This window comes from Schistocerca gregaria, chromosome 3, assembly GCF_023897955.1.
Source record: "Schistocerca gregaria isolate iqSchGreg1 chromosome 3, iqSchGreg1.2, whole genome shotgun sequence".
Classification (NCBI taxonomy): domain Eukaryota; kingdom Metazoa; phylum Arthropoda; class Insecta; order Orthoptera; family Acrididae; genus Schistocerca; species Schistocerca gregaria.
The window spans coordinates 416,453,056-416,481,027 of NC_064922.1; the positions used below are offsets into that span (position 1 = coordinate 416,453,056).

General features: G+C 41.7%; 1 protein-coding gene across 3 annotated transcripts in view; it reads left to right on the plus strand.

Moving 5' to 3' along the window:
• Positions 1-27,972, plus strand: part of LOC126354454 (DNA mismatch repair protein Msh3-like) — a 307,127-nt gene that overhangs the window by 191,000 nt on the left and 88,155 nt on the right. For 2 of the 3 annotated variants that reach the window (XM_050004148.1, XM_050004150.1), the window contains exons 13-14: positions 16,543-16,765; positions 20,263-20,382. In XM_050004148.1, the coding sequence (XP_049860105.1) occupies positions 16,543-16,765; positions 20,263-20,382 (343 nt within the window). The remainder of the gene's footprint in view (positions 1-16,542; positions 16,766-20,262; positions 20,383-27,972) is intronic. The other variant, XM_050004149.1, reaches the window with a different exon arrangement.

A 27,972-nucleotide genomic window follows, 5' to 3' on the forward strand; every position in this document is an offset into this window, starting at 1 on the left:
CCCACTGGGAACTTTGTTGGGCCCCTTTCTGTTCAGGGTGAATATTAATGGTCTCTCAGACTAAATTAATAGTAACCTCAGTTTTTGCTGTCTGGAAGAAATAAGAAATTGAGCAAGATCTTGATAAGATTTTAAAGTTGTTCAAACATTGGCAACTTGCCCTAAATTTTCAGATGTGTATAACTATACACTTCACAAAATGTAATATCCTATAATTACAATGTAAGTGAGTCACAACTGTAGTGAAACAATTAATACTGTTACTTGGGCCTAACAGTTTGTGGGGACTTGAAATGGAATCACCATGTATGCTCATTTGTATGTAAAGTAGGTGACAGACTTTGTTTCATTGGCAGGATACTAGGAAAATTCAATAAGTCTGTATAGGCAATTGATAACAAAACCCTCTGGCAACCCACCCGACAACACTGTTGAAGTAGGTGGGAATGATACCAAACAGGATTAACTGGGGCTGTTAAGTATACATAAAAAAGGACAGCACAAAGATTTCCGAGTTTTTTTTACTCAAGAGAGGGTATCATGAAAATACTGGAAACCTGGATGTGCAGATATTTGAAGACAGACATTAACTATCCCCTGAAAGTGTGCACTTAAGTACATATGTATGCACATTATAAATATGAGCTCTAAAAAGAGATTCAAGTTGAAATATAATAATCAGGTGCTTTTTTGGGTACCCCTTTCTTTCGCTGTTTAACATCCTTGTTTTGCCTTTAATTTTTCCATATTGATTTGTTTCTGTATTTCCTAAAGCATTTACTCAGAAAATTTGTGTTTCCAACTTTATCGAGCTTGTAAATACACCAGAGATTGCACATGTACTGAAATGATGACAAGTACCCTGATACATGACACATATATAGAACATGCATTATTTGTAGCTAATATAACAACAGCTGGAGCTTGATTTGCAAATAAGAAACCCCAAGAAATGCTGGTTAAAAAAAACCATGTACTATCTAGCAGCCACACACTCTCGCACAAACAGACACAAGCATATGCACATGCGGATGCACTCAGGCATGCGTGCACAGACCTGCATGTGCACCGCCCACACACACACACACACACACACACACACACACACACACACACACACACACACACACAAATGGAAGAATTGTATTCTTTTTCTGCTCAGCATTCCATTGTCAAAGGGAAGGTATTGAGGGATAAGGAAAGAATATCATTTATCAGGTTTCACATAATCACATGGTACTGCAAGACTATAAAGACACTGCAGGCAGGATGAGATGAAAATTAACAATTCACTTAAAAAAAAAATTGTATCTATTTACCCTCATCCTCACTATGTGTGGATCTCTCGCATTCAGGAATCAGAGTAAAATGCCCTTCCTTTTTAACGTTTGCCACCATATCCTTTCCCAGAGAAGGAACTAGTAGTTCTGATATGTAAGTAGTGTTTTACTTTATATGTGTCCATTGGGGGTACTGTATATTACCCCTCCTCAAAGTAAGTACTAGCCATAATTCTGTTCCCTAAATAGAAATACCAACAAGTGTCAGAAGTGCAAAATCAATAGAAGCCTGGAGCAAGAGTCTGGCACTTTGTTGTGCCATTTGCCTTAAGAGAACTCAGCCTAGAACTAAACTCAGTGAAAAATAGGAATGCAGCCAGGGTGGACAACATTTGTGTGGAACAAATGAAACACTTGTGGTCTAACATATCATTTTGGGTAAAGTGATGTTTTACCCCATGTCTCTCTGTCTGACAAATGATGCTCATTTTCCTTATTAGTTAAGTGACAAGTTTTAACTCAAATATTGTGTGCGATTTTTCATTGCTGTACTCACATTTGGGAGGATGACAGTTCAATCCCGTGTCCTGCCATCCTGATTTAGGTTTTCTGTGATTTCCCTAAATAGTGCCAAGCAAATTCCGGGATGGTTCCTTTGAAAGGGCATGGCCGACTTCCTTCCCTAATCCAATGAGACTGATGACCTTGCTGTTTGGTCTCTTCCTCCAAACAACCCAACCTCCACAAGGAGGGTAGTCTTTCTGTGTGTTGTGGCGCATGCTGTTTGGTCAGGTTACTCTGAGTCCCTTGGTCCCATCTTGGAAGTGGCCTTTGAGCCATGGAATAGAGAAGATCATGACAGTCACAGTGATGTCATGATAAACGAACGTTGTGGTTGTCTGACAGATCTGTACTGAGATTGACTGATGGTATAAACAAGCATTGTCTGATAAAATTCTGTAAGCATACTGTATGTGAAGTGGTTCCATATTGTGATGAAAGATTCAGTACACACATAATTTACAAAAAGGAATTTGATGTCTTTTAGCAGAGATTGAATATAAAAGTAAAATTTCAGCTAACACAGAGGGAGATACCTCGATGATGAAGTTTACAGCTATGAGGTATAAACACAGTTATCCTGATGGTGGATTGCAGCACAAGAAGCCAAGATCAATAAGCAACAATGAACAAAATTCTTACATAATCAGTGACATAGAATGCAACACTTTGCACTTTTCCCCTATAGCCAAATTATGCATCCTGGAACTTATCAGATTAGATTAGATTAATACTTGTTCCATAGATCATGAATACGACACTTCGTAATGATGTGGAACGTGTCAGGTTAATAAAAGATGTCTGTACAAGAAATTACATTACACAAAATATTGCATGACACTAATGATTAAGTTTTTTTTTTTTTTTTTTTTTTTTTTTTATATATACTTACTTTATATCTAAAAATTCAGCCAATGAGTAGAAGGAGTTGTCATCTAGAAATTCTTTTAATTTATTTTTAAATGTTAGTTGGCTATCTGTCAGGCTTTTGATGCTGTTTGGTAGGTGCCCAAAGACTTTTGTGGCAGCATAATTTACCCCTTTCTGTGCCAAAGTCAGATTTAACCCTGCATAGTGAAGATCATCCTTTCTCCTGGTGTTATAGGTATGCACACTGCTATTACTTTTGAATTGGGTTGGATTATTATCAACAAATTTCATAAGGGAATATATATACTGTGAGGTTACTGTGAGGATCCCTAGATCCTTAAATAGATGTCTGCAGGATGACCGTGGGTGGGCTCCAGCAATTATTCTGATTACACGTTTTTGTGCAATGAATACTTTTCTACTCAACGATGAATTACCCCAGAATATGATGCCATACGAAAGCAGTGAATGAAAGTAGGCATAGTAAGCTAATTTACTGAGATTCTTATCACCAAAATTTGCAATAACCCTAATAGCATACGTAGCTGAACTCAGACGTTTCAGCAGACCATCAATGTGTTGCTTCCAGTTTAACCTCTCATCAATGGACACACCTAAAAATTTTGAAAATTCTACCTTAGCTACAGACTTCTGTTCAAATTCTATATTTATTACTGGAGTTTTGCCATTTACTGTACGGAACTGTATATACTGTGTTTTATCAAAATTTAAAGAGAGTCCGTTTGCTGAGAACCACTTAATAATTTTGTGAAAAACATCATTTACAATTACATCACTTAGTTCTTGGTTTTTGGATGTTATTACTATACTTGTATCATCAGCAAAAAGAACTAACTTTGCATCTTCATCAATGTGGAATGGTAAGTCATTAATGTATATCAAGAACAGTAAAGGACCTAAGACCGAACCCTGTGGGACCCCGTGCTTGATAGCACCCCAGTTTGAGGAATCAGCTGTTTTAACATTACACGAACCACTTATTTCAACATACACGAACCACTTATTTCAACAACTGCTGCCTTAAGACATGCAAAATCCCAAAGATACAGAGAGAAACAGATGATGTGCCACTTTTAAAGCATGAGAAAGATGCAAGTTAACCAATGAAATATTGCCCCAGATTGCTCTTATGTCACCTATGCAGACAGTGTAAAGCCAAAGCTTACCAACTACCAGGCTAGTTTCAGGCCAGAAAAATCCTACACCAACCAAATCTGATCCATTCTCGAACACATAGAGGAAGGATATAAAAATAAACTCATAACAAGACTAGTGTCAGTTTTCCTGAGCTCTGCATATGACACATTGAGCTATAGGTCACCCATGACAGGATTGCAAGACAAACTTCAAGCTTTTAGAAATCACAAAATCCCTGCTGCAATACAGAATGTTGTGTGTCACACTGAATAGCAGAAAGAGCTGAAAACAACAGCAAAAAATTCAACCTGTATACCAGTGACCTGACCAACCAACAGCAAATTACATGACCCAAATCCTGTTCAATGATCATCTGGCCATCATAGTTCAGGGATGAAGTACTGAGAAACTGGAACAAAACCAGAAACATGCATCTTCTCAGAAATAATACCGGGAAAATATGCTTAAACTAAATCCTTATAGCGGAGATGTCACAAATAAAGCTTTTGGCCAGTAAGGCCTTTGTCAAAAATAGATCACACACACACACACACACACACACACACACACACACACACATACACACACTCACACACACTACTGCAGTCTCAGGCAACTGAAACCACACTGCGAGCAGTAGCACCAGTGCATGAGGGGAGTGGCGACTGGGTGAGGGTAAGGAGGAGGCTGGGGCGATCAGGAGGAGGGATAGTAGGTTAGGGGCGGCAGACAATGAAGTGCTGTAGGTTAGATGGAGGGCAAGCAAGAGGTGTGGAGGGGCATAGTGGAAAAGGAGAGAAGTAAAAAGACTGGGTGCAGTGTTGGAATGAGGATTGTGCTGTGCTGGAATGAGAACAGGGAAGGGTCTGGGTGGGTGAGGACAATGACAAATGAAGATTGAGTCTAGGAGGGTTATGGGAATGTAGGATATATTGCAGGGAAGTTCGCACCTGCATAATACAAAAAGCTGGTGTTGTTGGGAAGGATCCATATGGCACAGGCTTTGAAGCAGTAATTGAAATGAAAAATGCCGTGTTTGGCAGTTTGCTCAGCAACAGGGTGGTCCACTTGTTTCTTGCCCACAGTTTTTCAGTGCCCATTCATGTGGACAGACAGCTTGTTGGTTGGCATGCCAATGCAGCACGGTGGTTACAGCTTAGCTTGTTGATCTCATGACTGCTTTCACAGGTAGCCGTGCCTTTGATGGGACACGTGATGTTTGTGACTGGACGGGAGTAGGTGGTGGTGGTGGGAGATGTATGGGACAGGTCTTGCATCTAGGTCTATTACTGGGGGAAGAGCCATGAGTTAAGGGGTTGAGAGTAGGGGTAGTGTAGGGGTTGTGTAGGGGTGGACGAGTGTAATGTGTAGGTACGGTGGATGGTGGAATACCACTGTGGGAGGGGTAAGAAGAATGTTGGGCAGGACATTCCTCATTTCAGGGCATGCTGAGAGGTAGTTGAAACATTGGCAAAGAATGTAATTCAGTTACTTCGGTCCTGGATGGTACTGAGTTATGAGAGGAATGCCCCTCTGTGAGTGGATGGTGGGACTTTGGGAGGTGGAGGCAGACTGGAAAGATAAGGCATGGGAGATTTGCTTTTTGTATAAGGTTGGGAGTATAATTACGGTCTGTGAAGGCTTCAGTGAGACCCTCAGTATATTTTGAGAGATACTGCTGGCCACTGCAGATGCAACGGCTGCGGGTAGCTAGACTGTATGAAAGGGACTTCTTGGTACGGAATGAGTGGCAGCTGTCAAAGTGGAGGTATTGCTGGTGGTTAGTAGGTTTGATATGGACTTAGTTACTGATGTAGCCACCTTTAAGGAGGAGGTCAACATCATGCATTGGGAAAGGTAGAGTTCAGTAGTGGTAAGGCCATAGGCATTAGAGATGTTAGTGTAAAAGGAGGTGGCATCAGTAGTGATGAGCTGGGCACCGTGCAGTAAAGAGGCAGGAATTGTGGATAGCTGGTGGAGGAAATAGTTGGTATGTTTTATAGAGGAGGGTAGGTTCAAGGTAATAGGTTGAAGGTGTTGGTCTACCAGAGCAGAGATACTCTCAGTGGGAGCATAGAAACTTTCCACAATGATTTGTCCAGGGTGGTTGAGTTTATGAACTTCAGGAAACACACAGAAGGTAGGAGTGTGGGGTGGGAACTTTCCCTACAACATTTCTTAAATTCCTATGACCTTCCCGGCATCAACCTTCATTAATCATTGTTCTCACCCGCCCAGCCCCTTTCCTGTCCCCATTCCAGCACTACAAAACCCTCATTCCACCACCGCACCCAGTCTTTTTACTTCTCTCCTTTTCCAACATGGTCCCCTCCCCTCCCCCTCCCCACCTCTTGCCTGGCCTCCATCTAACGTGCAGCACTTCGCAGTCTGCCAGCCACTTCTCTACTATCCCTCCCCCTCCCCATCCCAGCCTCCTCCTTACCCTCACCCAGTCGGCACTACCCTCATGCACTGGTGCTGCTGCTTACAGTGCGGCCTTAGTTGCCTGAGACTGCAGTAGTGTGTGAAAGCTGAATGTAACCTGGAATGGCTACACCCTGGAACACAGAGATAAACTGACACACTTGGTTGTTGCACTGGAGTGGAAATTCAGGTGCTAATATCACTGTGAGAAGACTCATCTTAAAGTTGCAGCAAGATATAACTTACTGAGAGAATTAGCTAACAGCAAATGAGGAACTACTACAAAGGTGCTTAGAACCACAGCCTAGACACTATGCTTCACCTCAGCATAATATGCTTGTCCCATATATTCCAGATCCGTACAAGCCAAAAAGGTCAACTTAAGCTTAAATGAAATATGCTAACCTATTGCACAAGACCCACACCACTCAATAAACTATACAAAGTGGTTAGAATTATGGATCCTAACTTTTGTAGAAGATTAAGCACACCTTTAATGAATGCCATTCCTTATTGGGAGCTTCCTGTGGACCTTACAGACTTAAATATCACAATAGATTCTTGAATAAAGAGTGTACTGAGTCTCAAAATGACTACTCACCACTACTGGAGAAGCCCAGCAGTGAGAATTTGAGGCAGAAAAATTTGGTGTATCCTGTACCACTTCAGAATAGGCAAAGTACAATTGAAAGAAAATCTGATCAAGTGGGGTCTTAGATGAATATGATGATATATAAGATTGTTGTGAATATCAGGATATCTAACACTCCCAAACTGTGCTAACTGCCCCAGTAAATATACCTTCAGTTAATTATGTCAGAGAAGCAAGGAGGAAAAGAAGCATTGGACATAGCCTAATTTGGGGATGACGGCAAGACAAAAAAGTGAAGTAATGTTTGTCTGTCAAACAATTTTTTAAAATATTTTATATGGCTTTCATAACTACAGCCACAATGACAACATAATTTTTGTATGTTCTTTTCATTACAACTCTACCATCGGTTATTTCCAGAGAATAACAACATAGGTGGGGTGACTGTAAAATACAGTTGTGTTCTAAGATCATGTGATTTTTAACTCTGAGGAAGATATTAGTTCTCCCAGTTACTGATGAACATCATTCTTTTTGTTTGAGGTATTAAATTTTAATTAATTCTATAGCAATGGCAATTCATTATATTTATTTGAAACCTTTTGTGTATTTATTTCATTAGTGTAATTATATCTCTGTAACAATGATCCTGTGCCATAAAATACAACCAAACATGCCTGGAATTTATTGATATACAATAAAAAGAGGATAATACTGAACTGTGGAGTTGAACAAATCACCCATATATGATAGAGGTCATATGCATGTGAGTTGTGCATGTATAAATATAATGATGGAAGAAAAAAACTGCAACACTGAAAAGGAATTCTGTGACATCAACAAAACTTGGTAGGTGTGTTTCTACATCTGAAAGATGATGCCTGTCCAAATTCCATTCCAGTTGTGTAAGATTTACTTTAAATACATGGCATAGCAGTTAGTTATCACTTATATATATGGGGTGAGTTGAAGTTGGCCAAGAATGCCTTTAAGGTAAGAAAGACACCATTGTCGACACCTCACTGAGTTTGAACAAGATTGTGTAATAGGGCTGTGAGAATCTGGATGTTACTTCAGCAGAATGAGTTGGCAGGAATGTAGCCACTCTACATGATTGCGGTTAGCGGTGGCCACAATAATGTATGATCGCAAGAAGACGGGGCTCCTGATGGCCATGTGGCACTATGAAGGGAGAAGTCTATCATGTTCAGCATATGTTTCTGCATTTTCAGCAGCAGTTTGAGCAGCAGTTGGCATCACAGTGACACAACCAACTGTTACAAATCAGTTACTCCATGGACATCTTTGAGCAAGACACACTGTAGCGTGCCTTACACTGACCCCAAAGCACTGTCATTTGCAACTTCAGTGCTGTCAAGTGAGAGCTCATTGGAGGGCAGTGTGGAGGTCTGTTGTGTTTTCTGATGGGAGCTGGTTCTGCGTAGTGCCAGTGATAGCCACGTTTTGGTTAGGAGGAGGCCAATTGAGGGCCTGCAGCCAACAAGCCTACATACTAGACACACTAGATCTACGCTTGGAGTTATGGTCTGGGATGTGAGTTTGTGTGACACCAGGGTACTCTTATAATTATCCAACCCATCCTAACTCCAAATTTGTATGTCAGTCTGATGATTTGACCTGTTTTGCCGCCATTCATGGACAGCTTCTAGGGGTTGTTTTCCAACATGATAATGCCTGCCCACATACTGCTGTTGTAATTCAACATGTTATTCAGTATGTCAACAGTTTGTCTTGGCCTGCTCAATCAGCCAATCTGTCTCAAATAAGCATGTACGGGACATCATCAGACGACAACTCATCCACAAACAGCCTTAACCATCCCTGTATTGACTGGCTTAAGTGCAAAAGGTGTGAAACTCCATCCCAAAAACTGACATACAGCACATGTACAACACAATGCATGTTTACATGCTTGCATTCAATATTCTGGTGGTTACACAGGTTATTAATGTACCAGCACTTCAAATTTGCAATGGCTTATCTCACTCTTATGTTAACCTGTGATTTTGCATGTTAATCACTTAAATATACTACCTAGACTAATGTATTCCAAAAATTGCATTACTCTACATCAGTTACTTTTTGTTGTTGCAATTTTTTCTGTCATTGTATTGTGTTGCTTAGTCGACTTTTAAATGTGCCTGCCTGACACTCAATGTCTCCTGTTTGTGCTTAGTAGCACTCTGTCCTAAGTCATTTTGTTTTTAAGGCAATGATAAACCATATCAAATGGAAATGCTCATATGGTGTTGATGATGTTTCCAATAAAATACTAAGAATTGTTGTTGCCAAATAAGAACCATCATTTTTAAATATAAAATGGATCCATTCAGTCAAGGTATTTTTTCCAGACATATTACAAATGCAATTGTTAGTTCACTTTATTAGGAAGGTGGTAGGAGTTAATCAACAATTAGTAAGGTGTTGCATTGATGACATCATTTTGTAAAATATCTGAATAATACCCCAAGTTCCCTAACAGTGAACTGAATTGGTCATTTACCTCAATGACTGGCCAGTAGGTGCTAGGTTTTTAAAGGGTTTAGGGCTTCCCTTGATGAGCACTCACCCTCTTTAAGAATGTAATGTTCTGTAGAATAGTGTTCTACCTTGGTGTAATAATAACATAGTTACTAAATCACAGTTTTGGTTTTGGAAGGGTTGCTGCCCCAGTTATACTATTTATAGATTTACTCAAGTATTTTACAAGAATGAAATGACAAAACAACACCAGACTGTGTTTTTTGTGACCTGTTCAATGCATTTACTTCTGTAATTCAAACACTTTGTTACAAACACTGAGGTTTTATGGAAGCACTGACACAGCTTAGCCTTTTCGCACATGATATCCTGCAAACCCTGAATGAAGGGCAACATCCAGATTCCATACTCCTAGATTTCTGGAAAGAGTTTGACATGGTACCTCACTACAAACTGTTAACGAAAGTATAAGTATACAGAATATGTTTCCAGCTGTGAGAGTGGCTTGAAAACTTCTTGATTAGTAGAACCCAGTAATTTGTCCTCAGTGATGAGTGTTCATCAGAGACAAGGGTATTGTCAGGAGAGCCCTAGGGATGTGTGATAGGATCACTCTTATTCTCTACTACTGAACCCAGTAATGCTTTGCAATTGCCAAATATGTGTGGAAGGTGGATGTACATCCTAGTCTCCACATGTCCCCTCTTTCTGTCCGTCCCCTTTTCCAGCAAATGAAAGCAAAGACCCAAAGCCATGTTCTGAATTTGCTCTTTGTTTCTGGTATGGATCAAAGTCGATGACATGTGACAGGTCAATATTCTGTTAAGTGATGAGGAACATTTTACACTACAGGGAGCAGTGAATACACAGAACTCCTGAGCCTGGGGTACTATTAAATCATGTGTTGTGCACAAAGAACCATTGCACTCATCATACGTAAAAGTGTTGTGTGTATTACCAAGTCCATTCTTCTTTGGTAAATCCAGAGGGCCTGTCACTTGTATTGTGACATCTGTATGTTATAGAGAGCACCTTGTCCAGCATGTGATTCCTGCCTTGGAAGCTATGTAGAAACAACTGTTCTCATGCAAGGTCTGCTTTAGTCTGCTCTGAAGTTGGTCTAAAAGTGAACTATGATAAAACCAAGATCGTGATGAATGAATGGACACCAAAGGGAAATGTATCTGTCGGAAGTACACAGCTGCAAAGGGTCACAGACTATGACTGTCTGGATCAACATGTAAATATGAAAGGAGACCTAAAACCAGAAATTTTTCATGTATTAAATTAAACTGTCAATCTTATAAAAGATACTCTTTACTTTTGAAGTCAGAATTGTCAGCTGAGCTGAAGAAAACAGTATTTGTACAATGTGTACTACCAGTAATAACTTATGGCTGCGAGACATGGACATTAAGGGAATTCATTGTTAGAAACCTAATAGTAACTCAAAGAGGAATGGAAAGCTCAATGTTGGGCTTGTATTTGTATGGCAATATAGATATACATAAATGATCTAATGGGCACTGTGCACAGCAATCCACAGCTGTTTTCTTATGAGGATGTGGTTTGCTGTAAGATGTCATCATTGAATGACTGTATGAGCTTACAAGATTACATAGACAAAATTTCTTGTAGGTGTGGTGGAGGATGGCAGCATGTTCTAAATATCGAAGAGTGTAAAATAATGCAGATGAGTTGGAAAAGCACTTGTAATGTTTGGATATGGCATTGTTAGGGTGCTGCTTGACACCATCATGTCAGTTAAATATGTAGGAATCATTACAAAGTTACTGGAAATGGAATGAATCTACACATGAGGGCAGCAGTGAGGAAGGCAAATGCTTGACTTTGGCATATTGGGAGAATTTTGGGGATGTGTAGCTCATCGAAAGGGAGACCACATATAGAATACTGGTGTGAACCATTCTTGAGTGCTCTCGAGTGTTTGGGATCTCCACTAAGGCAGATTAAAGGAAGACATTGATACAGGTCAGTGGCAAGCCACTAGATTTTTTGCTGGTAGTTTCAGTCAGAATGCAAGTATTATGGAAGTGCTCCATCAACTCAAATTGGAATCCCTTAATGTTTCAAATAGTTATTTTCTTTTTTGTGTGATAGAGAGGAAACATTGTTGCACACAAAATCCCATGTTGCATATGTCACACAGAAACAATGAATCTTTTGCTACTCGTTCTTCAGATCCTACACAGTTTCTGTGCTTGTTTTTCCCTGTTTGTATCGATACTCTCTCCAGGAAAAGATTTACAGCCACCCATGAAATCTCAGCACTACTTGGGGAAGATTGAATCAGTAGTATCATGTATTGTCAACAGAGGTTTACAAACAGAAATATTGAATTGACTGGTACTAATTTTCTTGTTGCTTACCTTCATTTCTAATGCTCATGCATGTGAAACTACCATGAGAATTAGATAGACTGAAAGCTTTCTCTATCACTTCACAGAGTGATGGTCAAACTCCAACGTTAGGCGGGTGATGGAGCCCCTTAGGGAAATAGCGGAAAGGTCGGGGAAGAAGGCCAGTGTTCACTCTGTCTGCTTGCCGGGGGGTCTCATCCGAGATGTGGAGGAGGCCCTACCGGCGGCGATAGAGAGCACTGGGTGCACCCGACTGCAAATTGTTGCTCATGTCGGCACCAATGACTCTTGCCGTCTGGGTTCAGAGGTCATCCTCAGTTCGTACAGGCGGTTGGCGGAGTTGGTGAAGGTGGAAAGCCTCGCTCGCGGGGTGGAATCAGAGCTAACTATTTGTAGTATCGTTCCGAGAACCGATCGCGGTCCTCTGGTTTGGAGCCGAGTGGAAGGCTTAAACCAGAGGCTCAGACGATTCTGCGGAGAGCTGGGGTGCAAATTTCTCGACCTCCGCTATCGGGTGGAGAAATGTAGGGTCCCCCTGAATAGGTCAGGCGTGCACTACACGCCGGAAGCGGCTACGAGGGTAGCGGAGTACGTGTGGAGTGCACATGGGGTTTTTTTAGGTTAGAGAATTCCCTCCCTAGGCCCGACAAGACGCCTCCTGAGACGCGGCAAGGCAGGAGTAGGCAAAATGCAACAAGGAATAACAATATTAATGTGCTAATAGTAAACTGCAGAAGCGTCTATAGAAAGGTCCCAGAACTGCTCTCATTAATAAACGGTCACAACGCCCATATAGTACTAGGAACAGAAAGTTGACTGAAACCAGACGTAAACAGTAATGAAATCCTAAACTCTGATTGGAATGTATACCGCAGAGATAGGCTGGACAGTGAAGGGGGAGGCGTGTTTATAGCGATAAGAAGTGCAATAGTATCGAAGGAAATTGACGGAGATTCGAATTGTGAAATGATTTGGGTGAAGGTCACGGTTAAAGCAGGCTCAGACATGGTAATTGGATGTCTCTATAGGCCCCCGGGCTCAGCAGCTGTTGTGGCTCAGCACCTGAAGAATAATTTGGAAAATATTTCGAGTAGATTTCCCCACCATGTTATAGTTCTGGGTGGAGATTTTAATTTGCCGGATATAGACTGGGAGACTCAAACGTTCATAACGGGTGGCAGGGACAAAGAATCCAGTGAAATATTTTTAAGTGCTTTATCTGAAAACTACCTTGAGCAGTTAAACAGAAAACCGACTCGTGGCGATAATATATTAGACCTTCTGGTGACAAACAGACCCGAACTATTTGAATCAGTTAATGCAGAACAGGGAATCAGCGATCATAAAGCGGTTACTGCGTCGATGATTTCAGCCGTAAATAGAAATATTAAAAAAGGTAGGAAGATTTTTCTGTTTAGCAAAAGTGACAAAAAGCAGATTACAGAGTACCTGACGGCTCAACACAAAAGTTTTGTCTCAAGTGCAGATAGTGTTGAGGATCAGTGGACAAAGTTCAAAACCATGGTACAATATGCGTTAGATGAGTATGTGCCAAGCAAGATCGTAAGAGATGGAAAAGAGCCACCGTGGTACAACAACTGAGTTAGAAAACTGCTGCGGAAGCAAAGGGAACTTCACAGCAAACATAAACATAGCCAAAGCCTTGCAGACAAACAAAAATTACGCGAAGCGAAATGTAGTGTGAGGAGGGCTATGCGAGAGGCTTTCAATGAATTTGAAAGTAACGTTCTATGTACTGACTTGGCAGAAAATCCTAAGAAATTTTGGTCCTATGTCAAAGCGGTAGGTGGATCAAAACAAAATGTCCAGACACTCTGTGACCAAAATGGTACTGAAACAGAGGATGACAGACTAAAGGCCGAATTACTAAATGTCTTCTTCCAAAGCTGTTTCACAGAGGAAGACTGCACTGTGCTTCCTTCTCTAGATTGTCGCACAGTTGACAAAATGGTAGATATCGAAGTAGACGACAGAGGGATAGAGAAACAATTAAAATCGCTCAAAAGAGGAAAGGCCGCTGGTCCTGATGGGATACCAGTTCGATTTTACACAGAGTATGCGAAGGAACTTGCCCCCCTTCTTGCAGCGGTGTACCGTAGGTCTCTAGAAGAGCGAAGCGTTCCAAAGGATTGGAAAAGGGCACAGGTCATCCCCGTTCTCAAGAAGGGACGTCGAACAGATGTGCAGAACTATAGACCTATATCTCTAACGTCGATCAGTTGTAGAATTTTGGAACACGTATTATGTTCGAGTATAATGTCTTTTCTGGAGACTAGAAATCTACACTGTAGGAATCAGCATGGGTTTCGAAAAAGACGATCGTGTGAAACCCAGCTCGCGCTATTCGTCCACGAGACTCAGAGGGCCTTAGACACGGGTTCACAGGTAGATGCCGTGTTTCTTGACTTCCGCAAGGCGTTTGACACAGTTCCCCATAGTCGTTTAATGAAAAAAGTAAGAGCATACGGACTATCAGATCAATTGTGTGATTGGATTGAGGAGTTCCTAGATAACAGAACGCAGCACGTCATTCTCAATGGAGAGAAGTCTTCCGAAGTAAGAGTGATTTCAGGTGTGCCGCAGGGGAGTGTCATAGGACCGTTGCTATTCACAATATACATAAATGACCTGGTGGATGACATCGGAAGTTCACTGAGGCTTTTTGCAGATGATGCTGTGGTGTATCGAGAGGTTGCAACAATGGAAAATTGTACTGAAATGCAGGAGGATCTGCAGCGAATTGACGCATGGTGCACGGAATGGCAATTGAATCTCAATGTAGCGAAGTGTAATGTGATGCGAATACATAGAAAGATAGGTCCCTTATCATTTAGCTACAAAATAGCAGGTCAGCAACTGGAAGCAGTTAATTCCATAAATTATCTGGGAGTACGCATTAGGAGTGATTTAAAATGGAATGATCATATAAAGTTGATCGTCGGTAAAGCAGATGCCAGACTGAGATTCATTGGAAGAATCCTAAGGAAATGCAATCCGACAACAAAGGAAGTAGGTTACAGTACGCTTGTTCGCCCAATGCTTGAATACTGCTCAGCAGTGTGGGATCCGCACCAGGTAGGGTTGATAGAAGAGATAGAGAAGATCCAACGGAGAGCAGCGCGCTTCGTTACAGGATCATTTAGTAATTGCGAAAGCGTTACGGAGATGATAGATAAACTCCAGTGGAAGACTCTGCAGGAGAGACGCTCAGTAGCTCGGTACGGGCTTTTGTTGAAGTTTCGAGAACATACCTTCACCGAAGAGTCAAGCAGTATATTGCTCCCTCCTACGTATATCTCGCGAAGAGACCATGAGGATAAAATCAGAGAGACTAGAGCCCACACAGAAGCATACCGACAATCCTTCTTTCCACGTACAATACGAGACTGGAATAGAAGGGAGAACCGATAGAGGTACTCAGGGTACCCTCCGCCACACACTGTCAGGTGGCTTGCGGAGTACGAATGTAGATGTAGATGTAGATGTAGAAAATTTTCCATTTGATGTTCTCTCTTCAGTGAAATCAACACTAAGCTGGTTCTTGTTATAATTGAGGATTGCTCTTGGTTTGTATTTTTTCTCCTCCTCTTCTGTCAGTACAGGAAAAGTATGTGTGCTCTATGTCTCATACTTATCATATAAACATCTCTCTTATCTTTCCATAGTACGTCCAAAATGTTTCCTTCACACCAAACAAGCATTTCATTCTGTTGCAGCAGACAAAGCAAATGGCATTCCTGTTGTGTTCCTTTTTGACAGTGCCAATGGAATCAATACATTTTTCTTCAAGAGATATTGCTAGTGCTACACTTATATAGTACTGATCAGTGAACAGAATATGACTCTTACTACCTTAATTGTCAAGCTTTGCACTCCATTCATTACAACATTGTCCTGCCCACAAAAGACTTCAAGATTCCAGATGTAACTTGACTGTGCCTCTGATATCATGCACAGCTGTATTCCATACTGGTTTGGCTTCCCTGGCATATATTATGTGAAAGTATGGCATCCCTGAAATGGGAACATCTTGTCATCAGTTGTGATGTTACATTCATGTTAGTATCCATTGTTGCACTGATCACCTATCTTGTCCTTTACTGGTTATACTTTTAACAGTGGATCAAACCCACATTTGCCTTTAGATTTCATTTAATTGTTATCATTCAGTTAGAAATTGGAAAGTATTAGTAGAAACCTCTTTGAGCCCATTATGTTCAGACAGAAACTGCAGGAACCACTGTATTTGTGCTCCAGTTCTGCAGCTGATAGTTGTTCATATGCAAAATAATTTCAATATATTTTCCACTGTTGTCCAGGCTGGCTCTTTTCGATGCCATTGGTCTGATATTTGGCAGACTTCACATTTTAAGCAGTAGGGTGACTATATTGGTGACATACATTTGTATGACGCTCCCTGGCCTGAGTAATGCAGCTTGAATGCTCCCTTTTGTGAGATGAAGTAACCTGTGGATCCGAAAGCTAATATTTGTATCACCTCGTGCTCATATTTTTGGCTCATGCTGTATGGAAAGTTAAAGTTGATCTTATTGTTAATGTGATAAATGTTTCAGTTATTAAAAAAAATAGGTAAATATTTTTTGATGAATCAATAAAATAGAAATCAAACAAGTGTTAAAAAGTGCCAACTATGTTCAGTATGTTAATTTTGCATTATTGCCCAGTTATTCAAGTCATTTTAATATATAACATTCTGGAACTTTTAATGCAATCAATTAATATTTTTTTGTAGGACAAAGACCTATCGACGGTACCGTTCCCCACAAGTTATATCCATTTTGAAGCAGTTGTGTCAGCTACGTGAAAAAGTAGAAGCTGATTGTGAAGAAGCTTGGAGAAATGTGGTGGACCAGTTTAACAAAGATTACATAAGACATAAAAAATCTGTTAAAAATCTTGCAGCCTTAGATGTATTGTTATCATTTTCAGAAGCTGCGAAGCTCAGTGATTACTGCAGTTAAGTATCAATGAGACCTACAATTGAGTTTATCATTGTTCAACATTACCAAAAGAAGTTATACTATCAAAAATTTAGAAATGTATGTTCATCGTTAATTAATTGAACATTAATTGGTAACAGAAGAGAATAGTAAAAAAATTTTTCTCCATTGTTCAGTCAGATAAAGTTATTCCATACAGATCCAGCCCAACTTACATTGCTTGTATGTAAATATGATACGATAGTTTTCCATTCATAAAATGATGTCAGCTTTATTTATAGAATCTTTAACAAATCAATTTCAAAATAGTGTGTCACATACACAATGGGGTCATGGATGAGATCAGTAAATTTGAAAAAAACAGTTGCTGGAAATTTTTCATTGCTGTGGAGATACACTGTTTCAGTATTCTGAATGTATTTAAGAATAATATTTTAGATTAATAAAATATTTTTGGATTTAAGAAGATCACTCACATAAAAGCAGTTGTGTTGAATTGTCTACAGCCACACACAAAAAGAAGAGAACTTTCTAGCTTTCATAGTTAACTTCTGATGAGCTAGAGTAAAACAAACACACACACACACACACACACACACACACACACACACACACACACACACACACACAAATGCGTGTAAATGCCTATGCCCCAACATAGTGCCAGCTGGACTAACAGTGCCAATGCTACTTTTTGGCAAGTGGAATGGTTCTGGTGGCAATAGCGTCAGGTGGAGTGGGTAGAGGAAGAGGGAGGTGAGAGTCAGGAAGAGGGACTGGAAGTGGATGACTAGCGACTCTAAGGGATGCTACCAGTTCACCAACTAGTAATGTGGGAAGGAGGGATGTGGATATGTGGGCTGGCACGGTTGTAGCTGATGGTGGGAAGCAGCACATGCTGAATGTGATTCAGGGAAGTGAATTGGGAGGGTGCAGCGGGGCATAGGTTGGGTGGGTGGCAGAATGCCACTCTGGGAGTGGTGAAAGGATCTTGGGTAGGTTCTCACTTCGGGACAAGAGGAGGAGAGATTATCAGAATCCTGACGAAGAATACAATTTTTTTTGTTCCAGTCCAGGGTGATATTGTGTGATAAAGGTGCACTCATTTGTAACTGGTACTTGGGACTCGTGGGAGGATCGGACATGTGTGAGGATATGGCATGGGAAATCTGTTTGTGGACTAGGTTTGGGAGGGTATCCCTGTCTATGAAGACCTTCATGAGGCCTTCAGCATACAGGACAAGGGAGTTCTCATCACTGCAGATGTCATCCATGGATGGCTAGGCTACATGGAAGGGATTTTTTGGTGGTGAAGGAGTGACAGCTATTGAAATGCAGTAATGTTGGTGGTTAATGGTTTTAACGTGGTCAGAGGTGTGGGTGGAGCCATTAGAGAAGTTGAGGTCAATGTCAAGGAGGGTCTCACCTTCAAACGAAATCTTCCTAGCCTCCCAACCCCTAATCTGGTTCAGATTCATTGATCATATCTTTGTGATCTGGAGTCTGACCCTATCCACTGTCCTTCACAATCTCAACACCTTTTCACTAATCTGCTTCACTTGGTTCTCCTCTACCCAGCATGCCACCGTCCTGGACATTACCTCCACTTCTGTGATGATTCCATCCACACTCCTATCCACATTAAAACACATAACCACCAACAGTACCTGGTTTTGACAGCTGCCATCCCTCTCATACAGCATAGCCACCTGTTGATGGGGTATCTGCAGTGACAAGAACACCCATAATGAGATTTTCACTCTGCAGCAGTGTGTGCGCTAATATGAAACTTCCTGGCAGATTAAAACTGTGTGCCAAACTGAGACTTGAACTCGGGACCTTTGCCTTTCACAGGCAAATGCTCTGCCATCTGAGCTACCCAAATACAATTCATGACCTGTCCTCACAGCTTCAGTTCTGTCAGTACCTCATCTCCTACCTTCCAACTTCACAGAAGCTATTCTGTGAACCTTTGAGCACTCCTGGAAGAAAGGATATTGCAGAGACATGGCTTAGCCACAGCCTGGAGGATGTTTCCAGAATGAGATTTTCACTCTGCAGTGGAGTGTGCGCTGACATGAAACTTCCTGGCAGAATAAAACTGTAGTCGGGCTGAGACTCGAAATCGGGACCTATGAGGACGAGTCATGAGTTGTGCTTGAGTAGCTCAGATGGTAGAGCACTTGCCCTTGAAAGGCAAAGGTCTTGCGTTCAAGTCTTGGTCTTACACACAGTTTTAATGTGCCAGGAAGTTTCAAGAACTTCCTTGCTCAGTATGCTGAAAGCTGCAGTAAGGCCTTCCCAGATAGGAAGTGCTCCTCATAGTCCACAAACATATATTCTGTATTGTATCCTCACATGGTCCCAATGCTTGCGCTGCACCCAAGAATCAGCTATGAAGGAGCACCCACCCTCGTCACCTAGTATCATACCCCTGTGGCAGACCAAAGTGCAAGACCTGTCCAATCTGCCCACCCACTATCTTCTGCTCCAGAGCTGTTACAGGCTTATCCTACCCCATCAGAGACCACACCACTTGTGAACTGAGTCATGTGATTTAGCAACTCTGCTTTAAGCTCTGCACCACGTTTTACATTGTTATAAATTCCAGCCAGCTGTCCACCAGGATGGATGGCCACTGTCAAACTGTTACCAAGAATGAGGTTGATGACACGGTGGTATAACTTGCAGCTGAGCATAACATGCTCAGTTTCAATGGCTGCTTCACAGCCCAAGCCATCTGGATTCTTCTCTCAACCACCAGCTTCTCTGAACTATGCAGATGGGAGTTATACTTAAGACACATCCTCCACTCCTTCAGCCATCCTGGCCTCAATGTCAGGTAACCCACTGTCCCCGCATCCTCCACTTAACAGTTTCCCATTCTGTGTCGTGTCACTTCCTCCTAATCCATGTCCCCACATCGCCCTCAGCATGTGCCACTTCCTGCTGGCCACTACAGTTGCACTGGTCCATATACCTGGCACATTCCTAGACAGCAAACCAGCCACCTCCCTCCAAGCTAATATACATTCACCCCCAGTCCCTCTCCTGGCCTTCTGCATTCTTCTCCTGCCACCCACCCCACCCACCACCATCCACATCACAACCAACGAGTCTGCCTTGCCTGCTGAAAAATAGCATTTACACTGTTAGTCCTGCTGACGCCATGGACAGAGAGAGAGAGAGAGAGAGAGAGAGAGAGAGAGAGAGAGAGAGAGAGAGTTTGTGTGTGTGTGTGTGTGTGTGTGTGTGTGTGTGTGTGTGTGTGTGTGTTTACTCTAGCTCATCAAAGGATAACTCTGAAAGCTAGCAAGTTTTCCTTCTTTTGTGTGTACATATCAAAACAACACTTCTGCTTTTCTTTGAGTGGTCTCTTGTAGTCTGTATTTACATTCTACAAGAGCTTTCCTACAACATTTAGATTAATGGAATGTTTCATTTAACTCAAATTTAAGATTTAGTTACAGAAGTAGATTAAGCTGTTTATTAGTATTGTACTCTTCTTCTGTAGGCCAAAGCTGATTGAATCAGTAGAATCAGAAATTCATATTAAGAATGGACGACATCCTGTTCTATCAAGAATTATGGAAGAATCTGGACATTTTATTCCAAATGATTCTTATCTAAAGGTACAGTACTTATGCATCGTGTAAGCCAGCATAAGTGTTTAAAATTATAGATTATAATTGTAACTAAATGAAGTCTTATTTGTGAGATAGTTTCAAAACAAAAAGGCTGTAATTTGAAATACATTCCCTGCAGGGAGGTCTCACTTATTCAGTGCTTTTTTTCACCACCTGGAGAAGCAGCTTGTGGCCTTTCATACTAGGAGCACTCTGGTAAAGTGCAGTGCCTCTTATGAAATAGTTCTTCTGCATTGTATACCTTGTTTAGGGACTGTGGGAAGGTGATAACAGAGATTAGGGTACATACAGACATATACAAACTGTCATTTCTCAGTCCTTCCATCCATCTGCATCTACATCCATATTCTGCAAGTCAGTGTGAAGTGCATGGAGGAGGGTACTTTCCATTGTACCAATTTTTAATGCTGCTACCTGTTCCATTCAACTATGGAGTATGGGAAGAATTACTGTTTAAATGCCTGTGCTTGCACTGTAATTAATATAATTTTTTCCTCACAACCCCCAAGGGGACCATACTTAGGGTATTGTGGCACTGGTATGTTCCTAGATTCATCATTTAAAACTGGTTCTTGAAACTTGTGTGTCCTACCACACTAGTGCTCATAGCTCATAAGCCATGTATATTTGAGCCCAAAATTTACCAGACAATTTTTTATTGTTCTTGTCCACACTGTGTCATCCTAAAATATGCAAAGCAGAGAGCTTGCAGTAAAAGAGATTTGCTTCACAGTATTGAAGATCAAGAAGTACTCGTAGCTATTAATGTATGCATTTTAGACTCCATGTTTACTAGACTTTTTTGCTGTGAATGATCTTTCCTGTCTTATTCTTGAATATTGACCTTTCCTCCTGGGATACTGTGTAGTTTAGTCTGGGACATACGAGTGATTTGTAAGCAATCTCATTTATAGACTAGCTGCATTTCCCTGGTAGTCTATCAGTTAACCGCAGTCTTCCACCTGCTTGATCTACAACTCAATCTATGTGACCATTCCATTTTGTGCCTTTACAAATAGTTAAACAAAGGTAATTGACTAATTCCAATTACGACTCGATACTGTAGTCATAGGATCCTTTTTTTTTTTGAGTGTGCAATTTTGCCTACCCGAACATTTAAGGCTAGATCAAGATCTGACTGAATATTTGTGCAGCTTTTTTCCAGACAGTACTTCATTATATATAACTGTATCATTTGCAAAAAGACTATTACTATTAATATTGTCTTGGCCATTAATATACAACATGAGCAACATTTCATTGCGATACACATGATATTACTTCCACATTTGCAAGTGATCCCCATCGATGATAATGCACTGTCTCTTCCCTACCAAGAAAACCTCATCAAATACGTTTTGGAAATCAAGAGATAATGCAGCTTCCTGGCTGCCTGGATCCAAGGCTTTCAGGATGTCAAATGGGAAAAGTTGGAGTGTATTTCACATGATCAGTGTTTTCAGAATCCATCCTGGTTAGCACGAAGGAAGTCATAGTGTCTGAGATACATCATTATATTTGAAACCAGAAGATGTTCTTCGATTTTATGAAAATTGGATGTCAGAGACATTGGACAGTAGGTTTGTTGATCACATCTGCTACCCATGTCATAGGTGGGCAGAGTTTTTTGTGTGAAGGATCTGTGGTCAGTTGTGGTTAAAAGAGGGACTGATTCACTGTAGAAGCTGATAGAAATTAATGTGGGCTCTTGTACATAGTTGAATTTTTTCAACACCACTGACGTTATATCACTTATCTTTGCAGTGGTGCAAGAATGAAATTGGGGTGACACCCTTGGATTTTCCTTTGTAAAAGAACATTTGAAAATAGAGTTCAGCATTTGTATTTCAGCTATACCACCCTCAATTTCAGTTGCTGCCACATCTATCAGTGTCTGGACATCAGCCTTTAAATATAAACTAGAATTTCTTTGTGTTTAGTGAGAGAACTTTTGACAGAATTCTCACTATTGTATTCATTGATGGCTTCACACATTGTCCTGTAGGCAGCCAAATGCATTTCATTAACCATCTAATTATCTGTAGCTCTATGCTGTATTCTGCACTATTACGTAGCAATCTGTGTTTCTTTAGAAGTATCTTTACAGTGACTGTATACCATGGTGGATTTCTCCCACATCAAACCATTCTGCTAGGTGTATTACCATCAAGTACATGGTCAACTATTCTTCTAAATGTGAGCCACAGTTCTTTGTGCTCCTCTCCAAAACTTCGCCTTTGTATTTTGGTAATGATTGTTGCTGTAACAGCGTCATGATCACTGATGCCAGTTCCTTTGTGGACAACCTCAAGGAGGTCAGGTCTGTTTGAGACCATTAGATCCAGTATTTTCCATTATGATTTAGTTTCTGAACTGTACATTCTAGGTAGTTGTTGGAGAAAGAGTTTAGTTATGTTTCACAGAATATTTTGTCTCACTCGCCACCCAACTTATTGTTGGATTGCTAAAGTCTCTTTTGATGATGAATGTGTGGTGGTGTAACATCTCTGTCTATGTAAATGAGGATTTCTGGTATGCTCTGTATGCTCATAAAGTTTACACGTATTATGTATTTTTGCTTACTAATAAATAGGGTGTAAATTGTTGCTCTATGCTGTGTCATTGTCCTGCTATCACACTGCTGGTGATCCCCCACAGTGGTGCCCACGATTTTCCATGTTGCGCCATGATTTTGCTGTTAAGTCAAAACTCTGTTGTGCCACTTCTGCCATTGAGTATGCTGCCATCACGAATGGTGGAGCCTCAAAACTCACCTGGCAGATTAAAACTGTGTGCCGGACCGAGACTCGAACTCAGAACCCTTGCCTTTCGCAGGCAAGTGCTCTACCAACTGAGCTACCCAAGCATGACTCACGCCCTATCCTCACAACTTTACTTCTGCCAGTACCTCGTCTCCTACCTTCCAAACTTTACAGAAGCTATCCTGCAAAGTTTCATATCAGCGCACACTCCACTGCAGAGCGAAAATCTCATTCTGGAAACATCCCCCGGCTGTGGCTAAGCCATGTCTCTGCAATATCCTTTCTATAAGGAGTGCTAGTTCTGCAAGGTTCACAGGAGAGCTTTTGTAAAGTTTGGAAGATAGGAGTCGAGGTATTGACAGAAGTAAAGTTGTGAGTATGGGGTGTGAGTCGTGCTTGGGTAGCTCAGTTGGTAGAGCACTTGCCTGCGAAAGGCAAAGGTCCTGAGTTCAAGTCTCGGTCCGGCACACAGTTTTAATCTGGCAGGAAGTTTCATATCAGTGCGCACTCTGCTGCAGAGTGAAAATCTCATTCTGGGTACAGCCTCACTGTTTCCTTGACAACATCTCTCACTCACCAAGTGCTCTTGAATTCCATGAACATTCCATGTGCAGAATTGATAAACATCAGCCAAGGCTTGGATGATACTACAGTGCTGGACAACAGAGCGACAATGCTTTCATTGTCTGCCACATCTTCAGACCAACCTCGCATCAATGCTGGTGCCCAGCACCAAACTGTGCCATAATCCAAAGTTCACACTGAGTGAATTTATTTCTGCTATTTCAGACAAAAGTGCAGCAGAGAATCAGAATAAAAAATGGCCACTCGCCTCTGTAAGAAATGTTAATCTAAGTGCCTTTAACTTTTGCACAGGTCAAAATATCACGTGTTCCAGTGCTAATGATTTTGAGTGTTATGATGCTGTCATTAAGGACCTGAACCGTACGGTCACCTCCCACAGCACTGTTGTGGTTGGAGAAACAATGGCCTGCGTTGTACCTATCTGTCGTTCCGTTTCATCATCCATCTCCAATAGACTGAGGGGTCAAGGTTTACATTACACATCAGTACCTACACATTTCGATTTTGCATTGTGACCATTGTGACTAAAAGCGAGTTCCATGACACAGTCTATTACGTCATCCACATCACAGCCACACCAGCTATCACAACTGACTTGCTTTAGTCCAGCACATTGTTTCACATTTGATCACCTGTACCCAGCACCAAAACCAACTGTAGACTCTGAATACATGTTTTTCATGACTTCGCTCAGGAAGTTCAGATACGACTGCTTCCCGGTTCAAGTGACATCACACCTACATCAACCATGCCATGAACAAATTCATGTCTGGACGAACTCCTTGAGATGCAGACATTGCCATGGGATACTAAATGGACTGCACCTTCCTTCTGCACAGTGCCAGAACATCATGCGCACTCTCACATGCATTTTCCACCATCTCAAACCTCTGACATTGGGAAAGTCGTACCTGTTGTGTCATTCGCCGAACTTCACTCACATGCACGTCTGTTCTTCAGACAGCCACCCGAGTTCTGCACACATTGCTGTGTGACGCCAATTCCACCCGTGCCCTCATCACATCTCACCCTACATCGAGCCACTTTTCCTGCCCATCTACTGCACTGACACTCCCCATGCCTCCTGTGTCTATGCTGCTATGTCACACCCACCTCATAGTGGTGCTTGCAATCAAACCACTGACAGCCATCATACCATCCACCACTCTCTGAAACTACTTTTGTTCCACATGGATTCTACCGTGATATGGTTTGCCTCAGCAAGTGCTTGATGTCAACCAGTGGCATCATTGGGGAGAAGTTCGCCTCACTTCTTAACCATCTCAGAGTCAATGCAGACCTTATTAGAATCTTGCTTTTGGATGTTCTAGCTTCTCAAAAATACAAAACTGCCACAACACTACTGCTATAATGACTTAACATGCACACCTGAGCAGCAGCTACATCTCATCATCAACGAGACTAATTTGGCCAACAGAATGCTGTCTTCACTCTGGCATCACCTGCGAGTTCTAATTGATCCAACGCTCTTGCCACAAAATCACGTACTATGGGCACTTTGGCTCTTAAAATTACCAGAGAACATCCAAACAGTGATACTAGCGCATAAGGAGGTACCACTGGAGTTTAAACTTTGACTTGCTGATAGAATGAAGGTACCATCACAACACTGAATTCTGATCAACAACCAACGGCACTGCACTGCTTTCAATCCCCAGTGCAGTGGCACCAAAACTGCTTTTGTGTGTTTCCAGCACAACTGCCATGACATTCTGCACAGCTACAGACCACCCAACAATGGTCAGACGCAACCCCCTGCCTCTACCACCCTGAGTGCCTTTTACAGCTCCAGCGGACAACAGTCACTTACCAACAGATTAAGACAGGGTGCACAGTGTTGCGAAGAATCCTGCACCTACCCAAACTAGTATGTCGACCTGAGAATGGCATGTCAGGCTGCTCTTTATTAACAAGACACCCCTGCACACCACGACAAAATAGTCCCAAACCAGCATTTCAGTGGACAGATGGTCCCTGACTCTTCATCAAAAGCAAACACCCACACATATATTTCCTCGTCAATACTGGGCCGATGTGAACACTCTATCACCTGCTCTTGCACCTGCTATAGTGTCACCATTCCCACTGCAACTGCATGTTGCCAATGACACTGTAATCTCTTTTGCTGGAACTGCACACATTATGCTTGTCCTTGGCACAGATACATACATACCTTGGACATTCCTGGTGGCAGAGACAGTTGAACAAGTCCTGGAAGCTGACATCTTCTGTCACTACCAACTATTGCTAGATTTAAATTCTGCCCTCCTACTAAGACAGGATCACCAGCAGTCGATCCATGGTGTGAGCAGTGATACACTACTTGCCAGCACTGCAATACCCTCAGTCATGCTGCCACCACTTGACAATCCACTTGACCTGAAGCTAGAAAGCAAAGCCCCTTAAAGGCAGCTGAGTATTCTTCATTATGTCATGACAATAAGGTCATGTGCCTTACCAACAAACAACTATGGAGATGAATTGTGGATGCCACCACATCACTTAATGCAGCTCAACAGCATCTCAATGACCTTAATCATCTCGACACCAACCACATCACTTCACGCAGCTCAACAGAATCTTGATGACCTTCATCATCTCGACACTAATCACTACAGTGTCGCCGCCTCTACGGGCACTTCTCAAGTTAATGAAGCATCACAATCCCCACTAGAATGTGCAGCTGAGAGAATGCTATGTGACTTTAACAGCAATGGTGAATCATGTCGTGCCCTGCTTCCTGGACTCACTCCATGCTCCCCCATTAGACCATACACAATCTGTGCCATGCTGGATAGTACAGTCCACCACATTACAACCACAAGAGCTACCCCTGACCGTCGACACCTCTGTCGTCAAGCTCTCCACAAACTTAAAGCTGTGGTGGACAAACTGTTATGATCTGGCTTGGACGCGCTATCAGAAAGTACTTTGACCTCCCCAATTTGACTAGTTCCTAAAAAAATGGTACTTAGTGCCTATGTGGCAACTACTGCTACATCAACGCCTGCACAGTCATTGACAGCTACCCCATTTTGAACTTGCACAATTTTTCTCACTTCTTGGCCAGGGGAAAAATTTTCACCATCGTTGGTCTCAAAATGGGATACCTGCAGATTCCAATGACGGATGAAGATGCACCAGAAACTGCGATAATAATGCCATTTGATCTCATTGAGTTCCTCTACATGCCATACAGACTTAAAAAAGTGGCACAGACATGACAAAGATTTATTGATAGTGTACTGTTCAATTTGCCTAGTTGCCATGCCTACCTCGATGATGTCATAATTTTTTCTTAAAATGAGGAAGACCATGATGACCACCTGCTTATCATCCTTGATTAGCTGGCCTCTCCTGGTTGTGATAAATGATGACAAGTGTCAACATCTACAACCCCATGCAACCTTTGTCGGACACCATATCAGAGCACCTGGGTTGCATCCTGCTCCTGAGAAAATTGACCAGATATGCCTCCTCCCACCTCCCAACAACTAGCAAGAGCTGTGTAGGTTTTTGGGGGTCATAAATTTATACAGGTACCAATTGCCACCCACCACTGAGACTTTGCTACCACTCACCCAAGCATTGTACAGCAAGAATACATCTGGTAAACGATGCCTTGATTGAACACTACAGATGCAGATTGCTTTTGACAAGACAAGAGAACACCTGGTACATGCCATGCTCCTTGCCTCCATTTACCAGATGCACATCTAATTAGTGTGTCTGATGCTAGCAGTCACATGATTGGGGCTGCTTCACAGCAAGAGATTGTTGGAATCACTCAGCCACTCAGGTTTTTCACATGCAAACTTAACAACACTGAGAAAAAAATGGTCCAAATTTGACTGTAAACTACAAGCCATATATAAATCAGTTTGTCACTTTCAAGATGATGTAGAGGGGAGACCTCTTACCATATAGATAGATCATCACCCATTGGCACATGCATTCTATAACCCGTTGGCAGATTCTGCACCCGATAGTTTCCTCCACCTAGATTTTGTACCAAAGTTCACTACTGACGTGCAATACATTAAAGGTGCCAATAATATTGTGGCAGACTGTCTATCCCACATTGCAGCTACCTCTGCCCATTTGGACTTTGATAGAATCGCAAAAGCAAAATTTACAATTCCTGATCTCCACAACTTCTTTGACAAACCAGACGGTGGAGTCCAATTGCAACAGTGCATGCTACCCA